This window comes from Nelumbo nucifera, chromosome 1 (assembly GCF_055504915.1).
Source record: "Nelumbo nucifera cultivar China Antique chromosome 1, China Antique-T2T, whole genome shotgun sequence".
NCBI classification, from domain to species: Eukaryota; Viridiplantae; Streptophyta; class Magnoliopsida; order Proteales; family Nelumbonaceae; genus Nelumbo; species Nelumbo nucifera.
Window position 1 is genome coordinate 40,928,051 of NC_142649.1, and position 11,978 is coordinate 40,940,028.

Here is an 11,978-nt window from a genome sequence, read left to right on the forward strand (position 1 = left end):
AAAAAGAATGTATAAGTTGGTAAACTTGAGCCTAACTTATTTATTCAGAAAGTTCAAAAGAATTGGATGTAGAACTTACTAAACAAGTCGGTCACACCATGGGAATAAAAAGAAGGTATCCTTGAGTTTCCTGGAATTACAAACTTTTATTTATCTTGGAACATAAGATGATGCAATCTGAACAAAAGAGAAAATAATGGAACAGGGAGCAACCATACAGTGGACACCTAGGACTGCTACTGGTCCAACAAATGGGCAGGAAAAACAAGGGCTGACAATGAACTCAATGTATTGAGGAATTATACAACAAGAGAGGAAGAGGGGATTTGTATTTGATACTGACTTTCACATAGATGGTTAGTCGAGGCTGGCCATCCCTCCACTTATTTATACATTAACACATTTCTAATTAACAAAATTATTCACCATTACTAATCAAAAAACATCTAGAAGATTTGTGAAGTTTTACCTAGCAAAGATTGGTAGAGAAACCTTACCAAAACATATTTAGATAGTTCTGAAGTCTTCAATGTCAATGGATTAACTGATAAAGAAAATTAAGTGATCATATTTCAGCTGCTATTAAGCGCACCAAAATTTACTTGACTCCAACAATTGACATGAGGAATTGAAGCTTGTCGTTTACTTCCACAAGATCAGAAGACTCCTTGAATGAGGCTGGTGGCTCAACTCCAGTGAACACATAAAGTGCCTTGAGCTCCTCTGTGCAGCTTGGATAGAGTGGCTCTTTGTAACCCACTATTTTTCGGATTGCATAAATCTGTTTCCATATCTTCTCCTCATTGCATAAAACCTGCTGAATGATAGAAAAACAAATAATAGTCAGCTATATGTATAATGTCTTAGCTATTTCTAGTTTTATTTATTTTATCCTTACAATGTGATCTTGGATTCTTTGTATTAATTACTTGAGCTCTATTCCCATCACCATCCCCCCCCCCCCCCAAAAAAAAAAAAAGTTGCTTTATTATGATCCTACAAGTTCAAATTCAGTCTAAGATGAGAATAATTGACTTTCAGGTTCCAACTCATGATGGACACCTCTCATTACACATGCCCTTTTCTTTTTGCATTTTAAATTTTTTGGGGGGTTGGGTCTAGAGGTTTGTATAGTAACATTTTTAAGAAAACGGTGCAGATGAATGGTATTTCATCCTCCCCATAGAACAGAAAAAGAATTAAAATCTTGATACAAACATATTATCCATCAGGGCAGGCCCTATTTCCTGGATACGTAGCATTGAATTGGAAATATGATCATGCACAATATCCACACAAATAATTTTGAATGCAATTTGAACACAAATTCCAGGCCAAAAGATATTTCAGCCTTATTTCCATAGAACTCCCGAGCTTTACAACTTTTATTTCATAAATAGGTATCTATGATGCCAGACTGAGCACTTGCATCACCCTGAGCCAATGAACTAAAGATTCTAAGGTCGTCTCTTTTTACCAATTGTATCTTCAAAATTATAGAGTTCAAAATAACAATAAAACACATGTATAATCACACTATCCTTTAATAAAATTGAGTCTGAGATATTACTGTATGATGTTAGATTACTTAAACCAATCTACTAGATGATCAATTTATTTCAATTAACATATTTTCCAAGATAATTAACAATTTGCTTTATTCAAGGTAACCTTGTTACAAATTAAATCACAATTGAAAAATTGATCACTGCTAAACAATTAGACATTTTAATTATCAAGTGCAAGAGAGGTCATAGTTAGTTTACTAAACTTTGTAATTCAACGTGAGTGTTTTTGCTTGTCCTGTTTCTAAGAAATTCAACATCAGATAAAACAAAAACAAAAGCACATCCATAGATGTGCAACTTTTCAAAATAAAGTAAAAACATTTTTGGTTTGACTCAGAAAAATAACCTTGCTTCTGAAATCAACAAAAAGATACATTCAAAAACAACTTGTTTTCACATTTGTAAGGTAGATATTGGCCACTATTTGGTTTGTGTCGCATGCACTAAATATCTGGATCCAGTAGCAAAGAGCTTCTTATGACTGAATCCATGGTAAATAAATGGGAGCTTCTTATGAATGAATCCAGTAGCAATACTAGTATCTGGATCCTACTATGAGTAGTTCTCGCCGAGGTGAAAAAGCAACTTTTGGCTTTACTCACCAATTGTCCAGAACAGCCTTCATATCTTCTAATCACCTCCATTACCTTGTCCAACACCCTCCTTGTTCTCCGAGTAAACACAATGGTGTCATTGGCATATAGGCTATGAACAATAATTGGACAACCTCTAACAAAAATTCCCTCCAACTATTCAGCACTCAACTTTGCAAGATTTCTACTTAGAACTTCTTCTAGGATGAACAAATAGGGTGACAAGGGATCTCCTTGCCAAAGCCCTTTCGTGGATTTGAAATATCCAGTTGCACGACCATTCCACAACATTGAAAATAAAAAATTGTTTTATAGTTTTTTTTAACCAGGGATATCCACTTGTCACAAAAGCCAAACTTCCTCAAAACTACAAACATGAAACTCCAGTTGAGCCTATCATAGGCTTTCGCCATATCAATCTTTAACACCACATTGCCATCCACCACTTTCCTGTCAATGTCGTTTACAATTTCCTGAACCAAAGGTACATTGTCCATAATGTTTCTTCCTTGGACAAAGGCACCTTGCTCATTTGATATAAGTCTAGGCAGAAGAAAAGCAAGGCTACTTGTGAGAACCTTAGCTATAGTCTTATAACAGAAATTACCCAAACTTATAAGACGAAAATCGATAAATGATTCTGGGACTTTACATTTAGCGATAGGTGTAATAAAGGAGTAAGTGTAACTCACTGGCAGATTACCCCCATTGAAGAAAACCTTACCTCAATATAGAAGTGACCAGTCAAACCATTTGGACCCAAGGCACTGTCACAATCCATTGACCGCACCACCATCTGGATTTTCTTAGCTGACGTTATAGCCACTAGAAGATCATTCTCCTCCTGTCTCACCAAACTACAAATAACATCAAGAAACTCATCATCAGGTTCCACACCTTCTTTTGAAAGCACATTAGCAAAGTAGTCCACTGCATTGGATTTAATCTCTGCCATGTCAGTTAACCGGATGCTAGCCCGATCTTTTATTCTGCTAATTTTGTTGCACACCCTGTTCACCTTGATAGATAAATGAAAGAATATGGAGTTCCGTCCTCCTCCTTTAACCATTTAACTCTGGCTTTCTATCTCTAGAAGATTTCCTCTAACTTGTTCACCTCATGGAATCTTTTCCTTTCATCCCTTAGTTGAGCAAGACTATTTTCAGAATTAAGGTGTAGGTGATTCATTTCAGCATTGTGAACTCTATCCTCCACATCTTTAACAACCTACTGGATATTCCAAAACACATCATGATTCACTGTTTGAGCTTAGTCCTCAGTTTATGCAACTTAAGGAAAAGTTTCATTAGTGGCTTTGCATGAATTTCCTCACTCCAACAGTCTCACACCAAATTTTGAAAGCTATCACGATGTAACCACATCTGCTGAAACCGAAACAGTTTAGGGCCAATCTGAACCTCTTTTTCAACTAAGAAAATAAGTGGGCAGTGATCTGAGCAAGTTCTATTTAGGTGAGTAACAAGCTTTAAAGGAGACTTTTGTGCCCATCTAGTGTTAACCAACACAGGTTAAGTCATGCCCATACACAGTCAGTCCCCTCTCTGTTATTTCACCAAGAGAATCTGCTACCCGTATAACCAGTATCCAACAACACCACCATATTAATCATATCAACAAACTCGACCATTGCATGAACATCCAGATTTTTGCCTCCAATTTTTTCTGAACTATAAGTAATCACATTAAAGTCACCAGAAAACAACCACGGCTCAGAAATCACCGAAGCCAAACTGATAATTCCATCCCATAATTCCCTTTTCTCAAATCTTTCACATTTGGCATAGACCATAGAGTTAAAATGGTCACTAGAGGGAGTGTGGACCCTCACAAATAACACCTGTTCACAGTCTTCAACAAGCTAGATAGAGAAATAGCTATTCCAAAACAAGACAATTTTCCTACTAACATTGACAAAAAAATCTGACATATTCAGTCTTCTAGCTACCATAGATAATTTGTTTTCATCAACCATAAATTCAACCACAGATACTAATCCTATGTTATGCAATTTACAAAGTTTCTTAAAACGAATAACAGAGGGATCATTTGCTATCCCTCGAATGTTCCAGAACAGACCATCATTGTAAATAGAGAGTGTAGAGAACATTAATGTGGTCCCCACTATGTTATTTATGTGGTCCCCACTGTGTTTGTTTATTTATGATGGTAGTTAGTTTCAGTTAGCAGTTATTTCAGTTGGTAGTTATTACTTCTTTTATTATTTCTTTTGCCATGTAAGCAGTAGGGGTAATTCAGCCCTTTTACTCTTTATTTTATTATTAATATAAATAGTTGACACACTCTTTCAGCCCTTTTACTCTTTTGCCATGTAAGCAGTGGGGCGACAATTCTAGTCGACACACTCTTTCTGAATTCTTCTCTTTGTATTCTCCTTCTCTTCTTCTCCTCTTCTTCTCTCCTTCTCAATCTGTTTTCTTTGTTTATTACACATTATACCTAGTACTGATTGTAGTCCTATTCGACTACTTGGTATCAGAGCCAACCTAGGAATTCTCATGCTAGTCTAATTAGGCTGACTACATGAGAACTTGCTAGGGTTGGAAGTTTCAGCAAAGATATATTCATCGGCTGGTTCTTGGAGGTTGCTGGCAGTGTGCAATTGTTGCCCAAGGGTTTGTAGGGCCTTGGAGAGTGTTCAGCGATCAGGAAGAATCAAAAGAAGGGAAGAAATCTCAGTTTTAGGGTTCAGACCTTGGTTTGAAGGTGGAAGCTAGACCTTTCTGAGTAAGTTAATATTTGTTCTTGAGATCAAACCTAAAACAAAATCTTTATTATTAATCTGGGAGGTGCGGCTGAAAGATCTTTAGTTTTCTCCTGAGTTTTTAGGGTTTCTTTCTTGACCTACGATCAGTTCTACGATTGAAACCCTAAAGTTTATGATTGATGCCAATTCTAGGGCAATAATTAGACCAGTTTCAGCATTCAAGATTGAGTTTTCTGCTTTCTGGAAAACTAACAAACCTGATTCAATATTTCTGGGTAGTGACTGAACCTTCTAGGTCAGCTGTTAAGCAAATTCTGGGTGTAACTTCACCTATTTCAGTTCTAAAAGGGGTTTTTTGACCTTGACTTGAGAAGGGCTGACAACAATGGAGTTTAAGAATCAAGGGGAAGGTTTTTTGGGGGTTGGTGATTCTAGTAGCATGCCTGAGAACAATTTTCAGATTACCACTGTTAAGTTTGACGGATCAAACTACTTGGAGTGGGCCCAATCAGCCATGATGGCCATTGGGGGTAGAGGGAAACTGAATTATTTGTTTGGGGATGTGAAGGAACCAACTAAGGAAGACCCAACCTATGCCAAATGGGTTCAGGAGAACTATTTGGTTATGACATGGCTGTGCAACTCTATGCAGCCTCATATCAGCCGAAACTATTTGTGGGCAAAAACAGCTAAGGAAATTTGGGACATCATGAAAGAAATCTACTCCCAATCCCTTAATGTTGGTAGGGCTTATGAGCTGAAATGTGAAGTTATTAACCTTAAGCAAGGAGAGAAACTAGTCTCAGTTTACTTCTCAACCTTGAAATCCTTGTGGCATGAAATTGACCACCTAGAAACAATTGAGTGGGAAAGTCAAAAGGATGCACAGGTTTACAGAAAGCAAGTTGAAACTAATAGGGTGTTTGAATTCCTAGCTGGTCTGAATTCTGAATATGATATTGTGAGACAACAACTTCTCACGAGAGAAAGTGTGACCTTATCACAAGCCTACTCAGTGCCAGTGAAGAGAGTATGAGAAAGGTTATGTTGCAGCATCAGCCTTTTGAATCAGCCTTGGCAACAGTTAAACCAAAGTTTGGGGGTGATAAGGAGAGGGATATGAAGAAGGAAGATAAGAGGAACCTAGTATGTGAACATTGCAAGAAACCTAAACATACTAAAGACATTTGTTGGAAGTTACATCCACATCTAGTTCCAACAAAACTTAGAAACAAAAAGGGAAATGCCAATGTAGCTGTTACTACTAATTGTGCAACCTCATCGGGCATAAGAGCTACATCCCTTGACACCTTAGCTGCTGTCCGGGCTGCTCTGACTCAGTTGGAGAGTGAAGTTGGTAATTCAGCACCATTATCTCAGCCGTCAGTCACAACATCTGCTCCTCCCACTTCAGCTTTTGCTCATTCAGGTACATGGGCCTCAGCTTATCATGCTTCAGCCCCAAGTAACACTTAACCTTGTTGGGTGATAGATTCAGGTGCATCTGATCATATGACTGGCTTGTCCTCGCTGTTTACTACCTATCACTTATCCTTTGGAAGAGACAAAATGTCTATTGTTGATGGCTCTCTTGTTCCCATTTCTGGCAAGGGAGACACCAATATTATGTAAAATTTTCAACTTTTTAATCTATGGGTTATGGGATTGTTTCCCAGTCCTCTTGCATTCCAGAATAAAATATTCATAAATTAAAGAGATGTGAAAGACATACCTAGACCCCCTTGGGATCTAGTAACCTGTTTTTCACCAACCTGGGCATTGTATTATGTATGAGACCACATAATTGCCATAATATGGACGTAAATCATTACAATCAATAGATACACTTGGGGAAGTCTATCCTGATAAGATTGTTATTCTCATACTGGCTAAGGTAGTGGAACAATGGGTCTCAGTTGTTCGGGCTGTAACCTAAGGTGTAAGGGTGAGTGTTTACATGAAACGTTGAACTAGACCAAACCAGGAATGTGCTTGTACTTTATGACAGTTGGAATAACTGGGTGTTACTTTTAATCTCTAAACTTGATATTGATATCAAATTAAGTATTAGACTTGTTTATCTTTGATATGCCAACCAATGAGATCATTATGGGTCAAATATCTAATTCTGTTGGGATATTCAAGGATGATATGTCAACTGATGATTAATGTGATAGGATCTGCTACTATGTTATGACGTAGAGAATATTTTGTACAATTTTCTCTTTGGAGTCCTGAATCAACCAATAGTAGAATTATTTGAATCCTTAAGGAAGAATCCAATGGTGTTGAAAGTTGGTCACCATGTCATAAAGACAATGAGAGAAAAGTAACTTCCATTAATGTGGAGTTAAGTATTATTACCAGAGAGATTAATTACAACTAATTAATTGAGCTATATTGACTTGATTATCACATAATGGTTGAACCAGATGACTTGGGCCATTAGGGTGATAAGGTCCTAAGTAGTTTTAAGTGTTTAGATACTTAGTGTTTTTGGTAACTTAATCCCATAACAGTTAAGGTTGAATTATCCTTGTTAGCTAATTAAATAATTAAGTGGCTGGCCCCACTAGCTTACATAAAGCATTTGACATGTTGGCTCTCCCGTTAAGTTGTAGGTCCCATGCCATACAAGATATGATCTCCCAATTAGACGAGTTTTTGGAATTATTAAAGTTTTAATGGATAATTAAAAATCTGACATGAGAATCCAAGTCAAACTATTCAGTAGATAATCTAGTATGACTAGGATTTGGCTAGTTTGACTAGCTAGTTAGATTCCAATCTAAAAAGATAGATCACAAGATCAAGACTCTCTTTCCAACTTAATCATAAACATGTTAGGAGTCATAGATAGACAAGGAGATGGCTCTTGCATCCCTCCACAGTCTATAAATAGGGAGCAATAGGAGAGGATCAAACCATGCAAGTTCTCTCCATCATTGTTGCAATTGATCTAACCTTGCAAGACCTTTTTAGCTAAGGTTTTGAACCCCATTAGACCAGACCTGCAAGACAATATTTGTAACATTGTTCTAGACTAATTTTGGGTAAATAATATCACCCACACTCGTGTGAAAGATTGGACCTTTCCTATTGTGAATTCGGGAAAAGAAATCCAAGATTGCAAACACATAGTTGCACCATCTTCAACCAGTGGCAGTGATTCGGGAAGATTCAAGCTTGGGTGTGAACACCACTTCAATTTCTCCACACGTGGAAATCATAATTAGGTAGTTTACTCAATCTTGATCCAAAATATTTGATCTTTCTTGATGCAAGAACCCAAATGATCCAAGGAGAAAAACCGGTTTTTGTCTTGTGTGATTTCAGCATTAGAGTTTCTAGAAAATTTTGAAAAAATCTACCTCTCTAGTTGCTAATGTTTTTGCACAATATGATCATTAGATGATCATCTTTAAATTTAGAAAATTAGTTCAATGATAGAAAGAATGTGGGCTTGACTAACATTGAGATATTATACCTATTTAGGGATGATGAACATTAACACCCAATTGATAGATATCACCCAGCAGAGATGCAAAAGACTTACCACAGCTACAATGAAAGGACCCATACTACAAAAGATTAGAAAAATAAGTAGAGCTACTGAGGAGTGGTTTCACACAACTCATCAAGTGATATGGAAAAGTTTTTGTAGCATCTTAATGGCAGAAAGAGGATTCAGATCATTGCTAGTGGATGATATATATTTGCATTGATGGTCTTAGAGGATAATATATGCCATACATTTTTTATGGCTTACCAGATGCAAGAAAACAAAATATCCATGGGATGTTAAAACTTTTGAGGCCATGGTACTATTATAATATGATTAAACATCCGTGAAAGGCTAATCATGACAAAGTCGTATCCTAATCCTGATAAGAAATGTTGATGAGTTCATACGGGATTACTGTTATAAAAGTTGAAAATTTAGTCTTTACCCTGCAGTTGACACTACAATATGAACTCATGTTAATTGAAATATAAGGTGAAATGTTGCTCATGAAGGTCAAATCAGAGAATAGAGCTTACTACTAAAGGTTTCCAATAAAATGTGATTATTGAAGCTAAATGCTACCAAGCAAAGAAAAAAAAAAACTTAGTAGATTTTCTTCCTTACGTTGAAGAGGTCCATAATTAGCTTTAGTATTTTCTAGCATGTATTATAATGCAGAGGTAGGCTGTTTCTTGCCATCCATCACAATAAGAACCTATTTTATCTAATTTACATATTTTAGAAAAGAGCATGTTATAAATGTACATGTTAACTGTAAAGCTTCATAAATCACAAATAGGAATACGGTGAAGAAGATATATATAAGGTTCAGTCTCTATTTGAATACAGACCTATATTATCATGGTATAAGGAACCTGGGTACCCTACTGTTACCAGTTCCAAGATGAACTTCAACCTAGATGATCTAAAACCAACCAGGCAGTAGTCACTTAGATTGGATATTCACTATATCCAGATCCTAGCAAGTTGCCCATGAATTGAACAAATCTAAGCATGCACACTACATAGAACACAAGTGGTCAATTTAGTAGTAAGGTACCAGTCTAGCACATAGCAGAAAGGTTCATGTAAGAAACACATGGATTTAACCCTAACCTCATTTGAAGGAACCTTCTTGGAGAATGAATCATCTCCATCAAGAACATCAAATCCACGTTCATCAGCAACCTCTCTTGCATATTCTTCATCTGAAGGAGACTTCTCTTTCATCTTCTTCACATGGACTCTATCTTCTATATCTACATTTTCCTCAGAATTCTTCTCTTGCATCAACACCTTCGTCTCTGTTGTAGGTTTTTTCTCCTTGTCTACCATGCCATCCGCAATTGCCTCATCTCTTCTTTCTTTTTCCATTTCTCCCACATATTTTACTGCTTTGACCTTCTCTTCTTGGACATAATGCACATTTTTCTCATCTTTTCTTCTCCCCATCATTCCTATCAATTCTTCTGCAGATAATTCCTGGTTTTCTTGGTCAATTTCCTTCACTATACCATTAATCTCTTCAGTTGGCATCTCCTCTTGCACATTCTCATCAACATTCTCATTTCTATGTTCTTCCTCAATTACCTTTACTCCTGTTAGCAGTTTCTCCTCTTTTTCTATGGAAACAAAGACAGCCCTAGTTCCCTTTTTTACTCCAATTGTGTCCATTTCAGGACTGTCCTCTTCTTCAGCCTTTTCCTCATCCCTGAGTTCAACTGATCCCTTAATCTCAGTTGATGATTTCTCAATTCCTACTCCAAGCCTATCCAAGTTTTCCTCAACACCTTTTTTCACTCCCTTGTTCACAAGTAGTGGTATTCCTTCTTTCTCTGCAAGGTTTCCCTCATTTTCCTCATCTCCCCTTGTTCCAATTGTTCCCTTAATCTCAATTAAAGCTTCATTTCCCATAACAATATTACTAATAGTATAATCCTCACCATATTTTGCCCCTATTGTTCTCTCTATCCCTTGCAATGGAGTTATCTCCTCTTCAATAGTATCACCAGCATTTTCCTCATCTTTGCTAGCTTCTTGTGCCACCCTTAATGTTATCTCCTCATCTCCCCCCTCACCCACAATGGTTCTTATCTCTTGCAATGGAATATCCTCCTCTTCAATGATTTCATCCACAATTTCCCCATCCTTACATTCTTTTTGTGTTGTCCTTACCATTATTTCCTCATTTTCCTTAACTCTACTTTCTTTTTGTGTTACACTTACCATTATTTCCGCATTTTCCTCAACCCTATTTTCTTTTTGTGCTATCCTTACTATTATTTCCTCATTTTCCTCAATGTGTTGTTTTCCTCTCCCATTCACATCAAATGGTATCTCCTCCACCAATACAAGGTTTCCCTCATTTTCTTCACTTCCCCTTATTTCAATTGTACTCTTTGTCTCTATTAAGGGTTCATTTTCCATAACAAGATCACCATTAGTATAATCCCCATCCTTCCCAATTTCCCCGATTCTTCTCCATATCTCTTGTGCTGTACCCTCCTCTTGGATAACAAATCTGGTATTTTCCTCATTTGTGACTTCTCCTTGTTGAACCCATACCGGTGTCTCTTCAGCTTCTCTTCCACCACCATTTTCCTCAACAACTTGTTTCGTTCCTTCATTCACATCCAATGGAAACTCTTCTCCCTCCACAAGGTTTCCCTGATTTTCTTTTTCTTCCCTTATTTCAATTGTAACCTTAGTCTCTACTATTCTAGCAGTATAATTCTCATCTATCATCGCCCCAATTGTTATCCCTGTCGCTTGCAATTGAGTGCCATCCTCTTTAATAATATCACCAGAATTTTCATTACCTTTACTTTCCTCTTGCATTGATTCTTCTTCTTCCCCTTTTACATGCCCATCCATGTCTTGTGGTGATTCTTCTTCTTCTCCCCCTCTGAAACCTCCTCGAGATTTCTTATTTTCATTTTCTGCAAACCCAATTGATTCATCGCGCACTCCATTCTTATCTTCATCTAAGTTAATCCTCATTTCCACCTTTGTCTTTGTGCCTTCCATAATCTCTTCTTCTTCCTCCATATTCACTCGTTGTCTACAATCACCACCTTCATCAGCAGGGAATGCATGGCATTCCAACAGTGGATGAGGAGAAACAGGGCTAGAGAGCAACTTACTCATGGCCTTTTCTGTGCAAGCATAGCTGGCGAGGAGGAGCCCGAAAGGAACTGAACAGACAATCCCCAACGCCGAGAACACCACCAGAGGAGGCAGAACAAACGGTACAGATGACACCGCCACTCCTGTAATCGCAATTTTCTTCCCGAGCCGCCATCCTTTCTTCAAGATTTGACTCACTTTGCTACTTTTGAATGGTACTTCTTGAACTGCCTTTTCCTCGCGCTGATCTTCCATCCTATCATGCAACACAACCAAGGAAACAGAGAAGAAGCTAGTTCTCTTGATTCGTTCTCATCGTCTAACTCTGCATTTGCAAGAGAGAGAGATGGTGAGGGTATGAGCAAGGTTTGATCGGAGGATCTGTGGATTGTGAATGTAGCCCTTGATAGTTGCTGAGGAGAACCTTAAGCGGTGACTGA

General features: G+C 37.5%; 1 protein-coding gene across 2 annotated transcripts; it reads right to left on the bottom strand.

Annotated features, from left to right (window-relative positions):
- Positions 1 to 299: 299 nt before the first annotated feature.
- Positions 300 to 11,978, bottom strand: LOC104590675 (uncharacterized). Of its 2 annotated transcripts, none has more exons than XM_019196557.2 (2): positions 9,529 to 11,978; positions 300 to 814 (listed from the first exon to the last, which is right to left on the bottom strand). In XM_019196557.2, exons 1-2 carry the CDS (start codon positions 11,791 to 11,793, stop codon positions 599 to 601), a joined length of 2,481 nt encoding a protein of 826 aa, XP_019052102.1. In that variant the 5' UTR covers positions 11,794 to 11,978; the 3' UTR covers positions 300 to 598. The 2 variants fall into 2 exon arrangements, with proteins under 2 accessions (XP_019052102.1, XP_010247699.1); XM_010249397.3 differs by having other exon boundaries at positions 300 to 817; positions 9,529 to 11,973.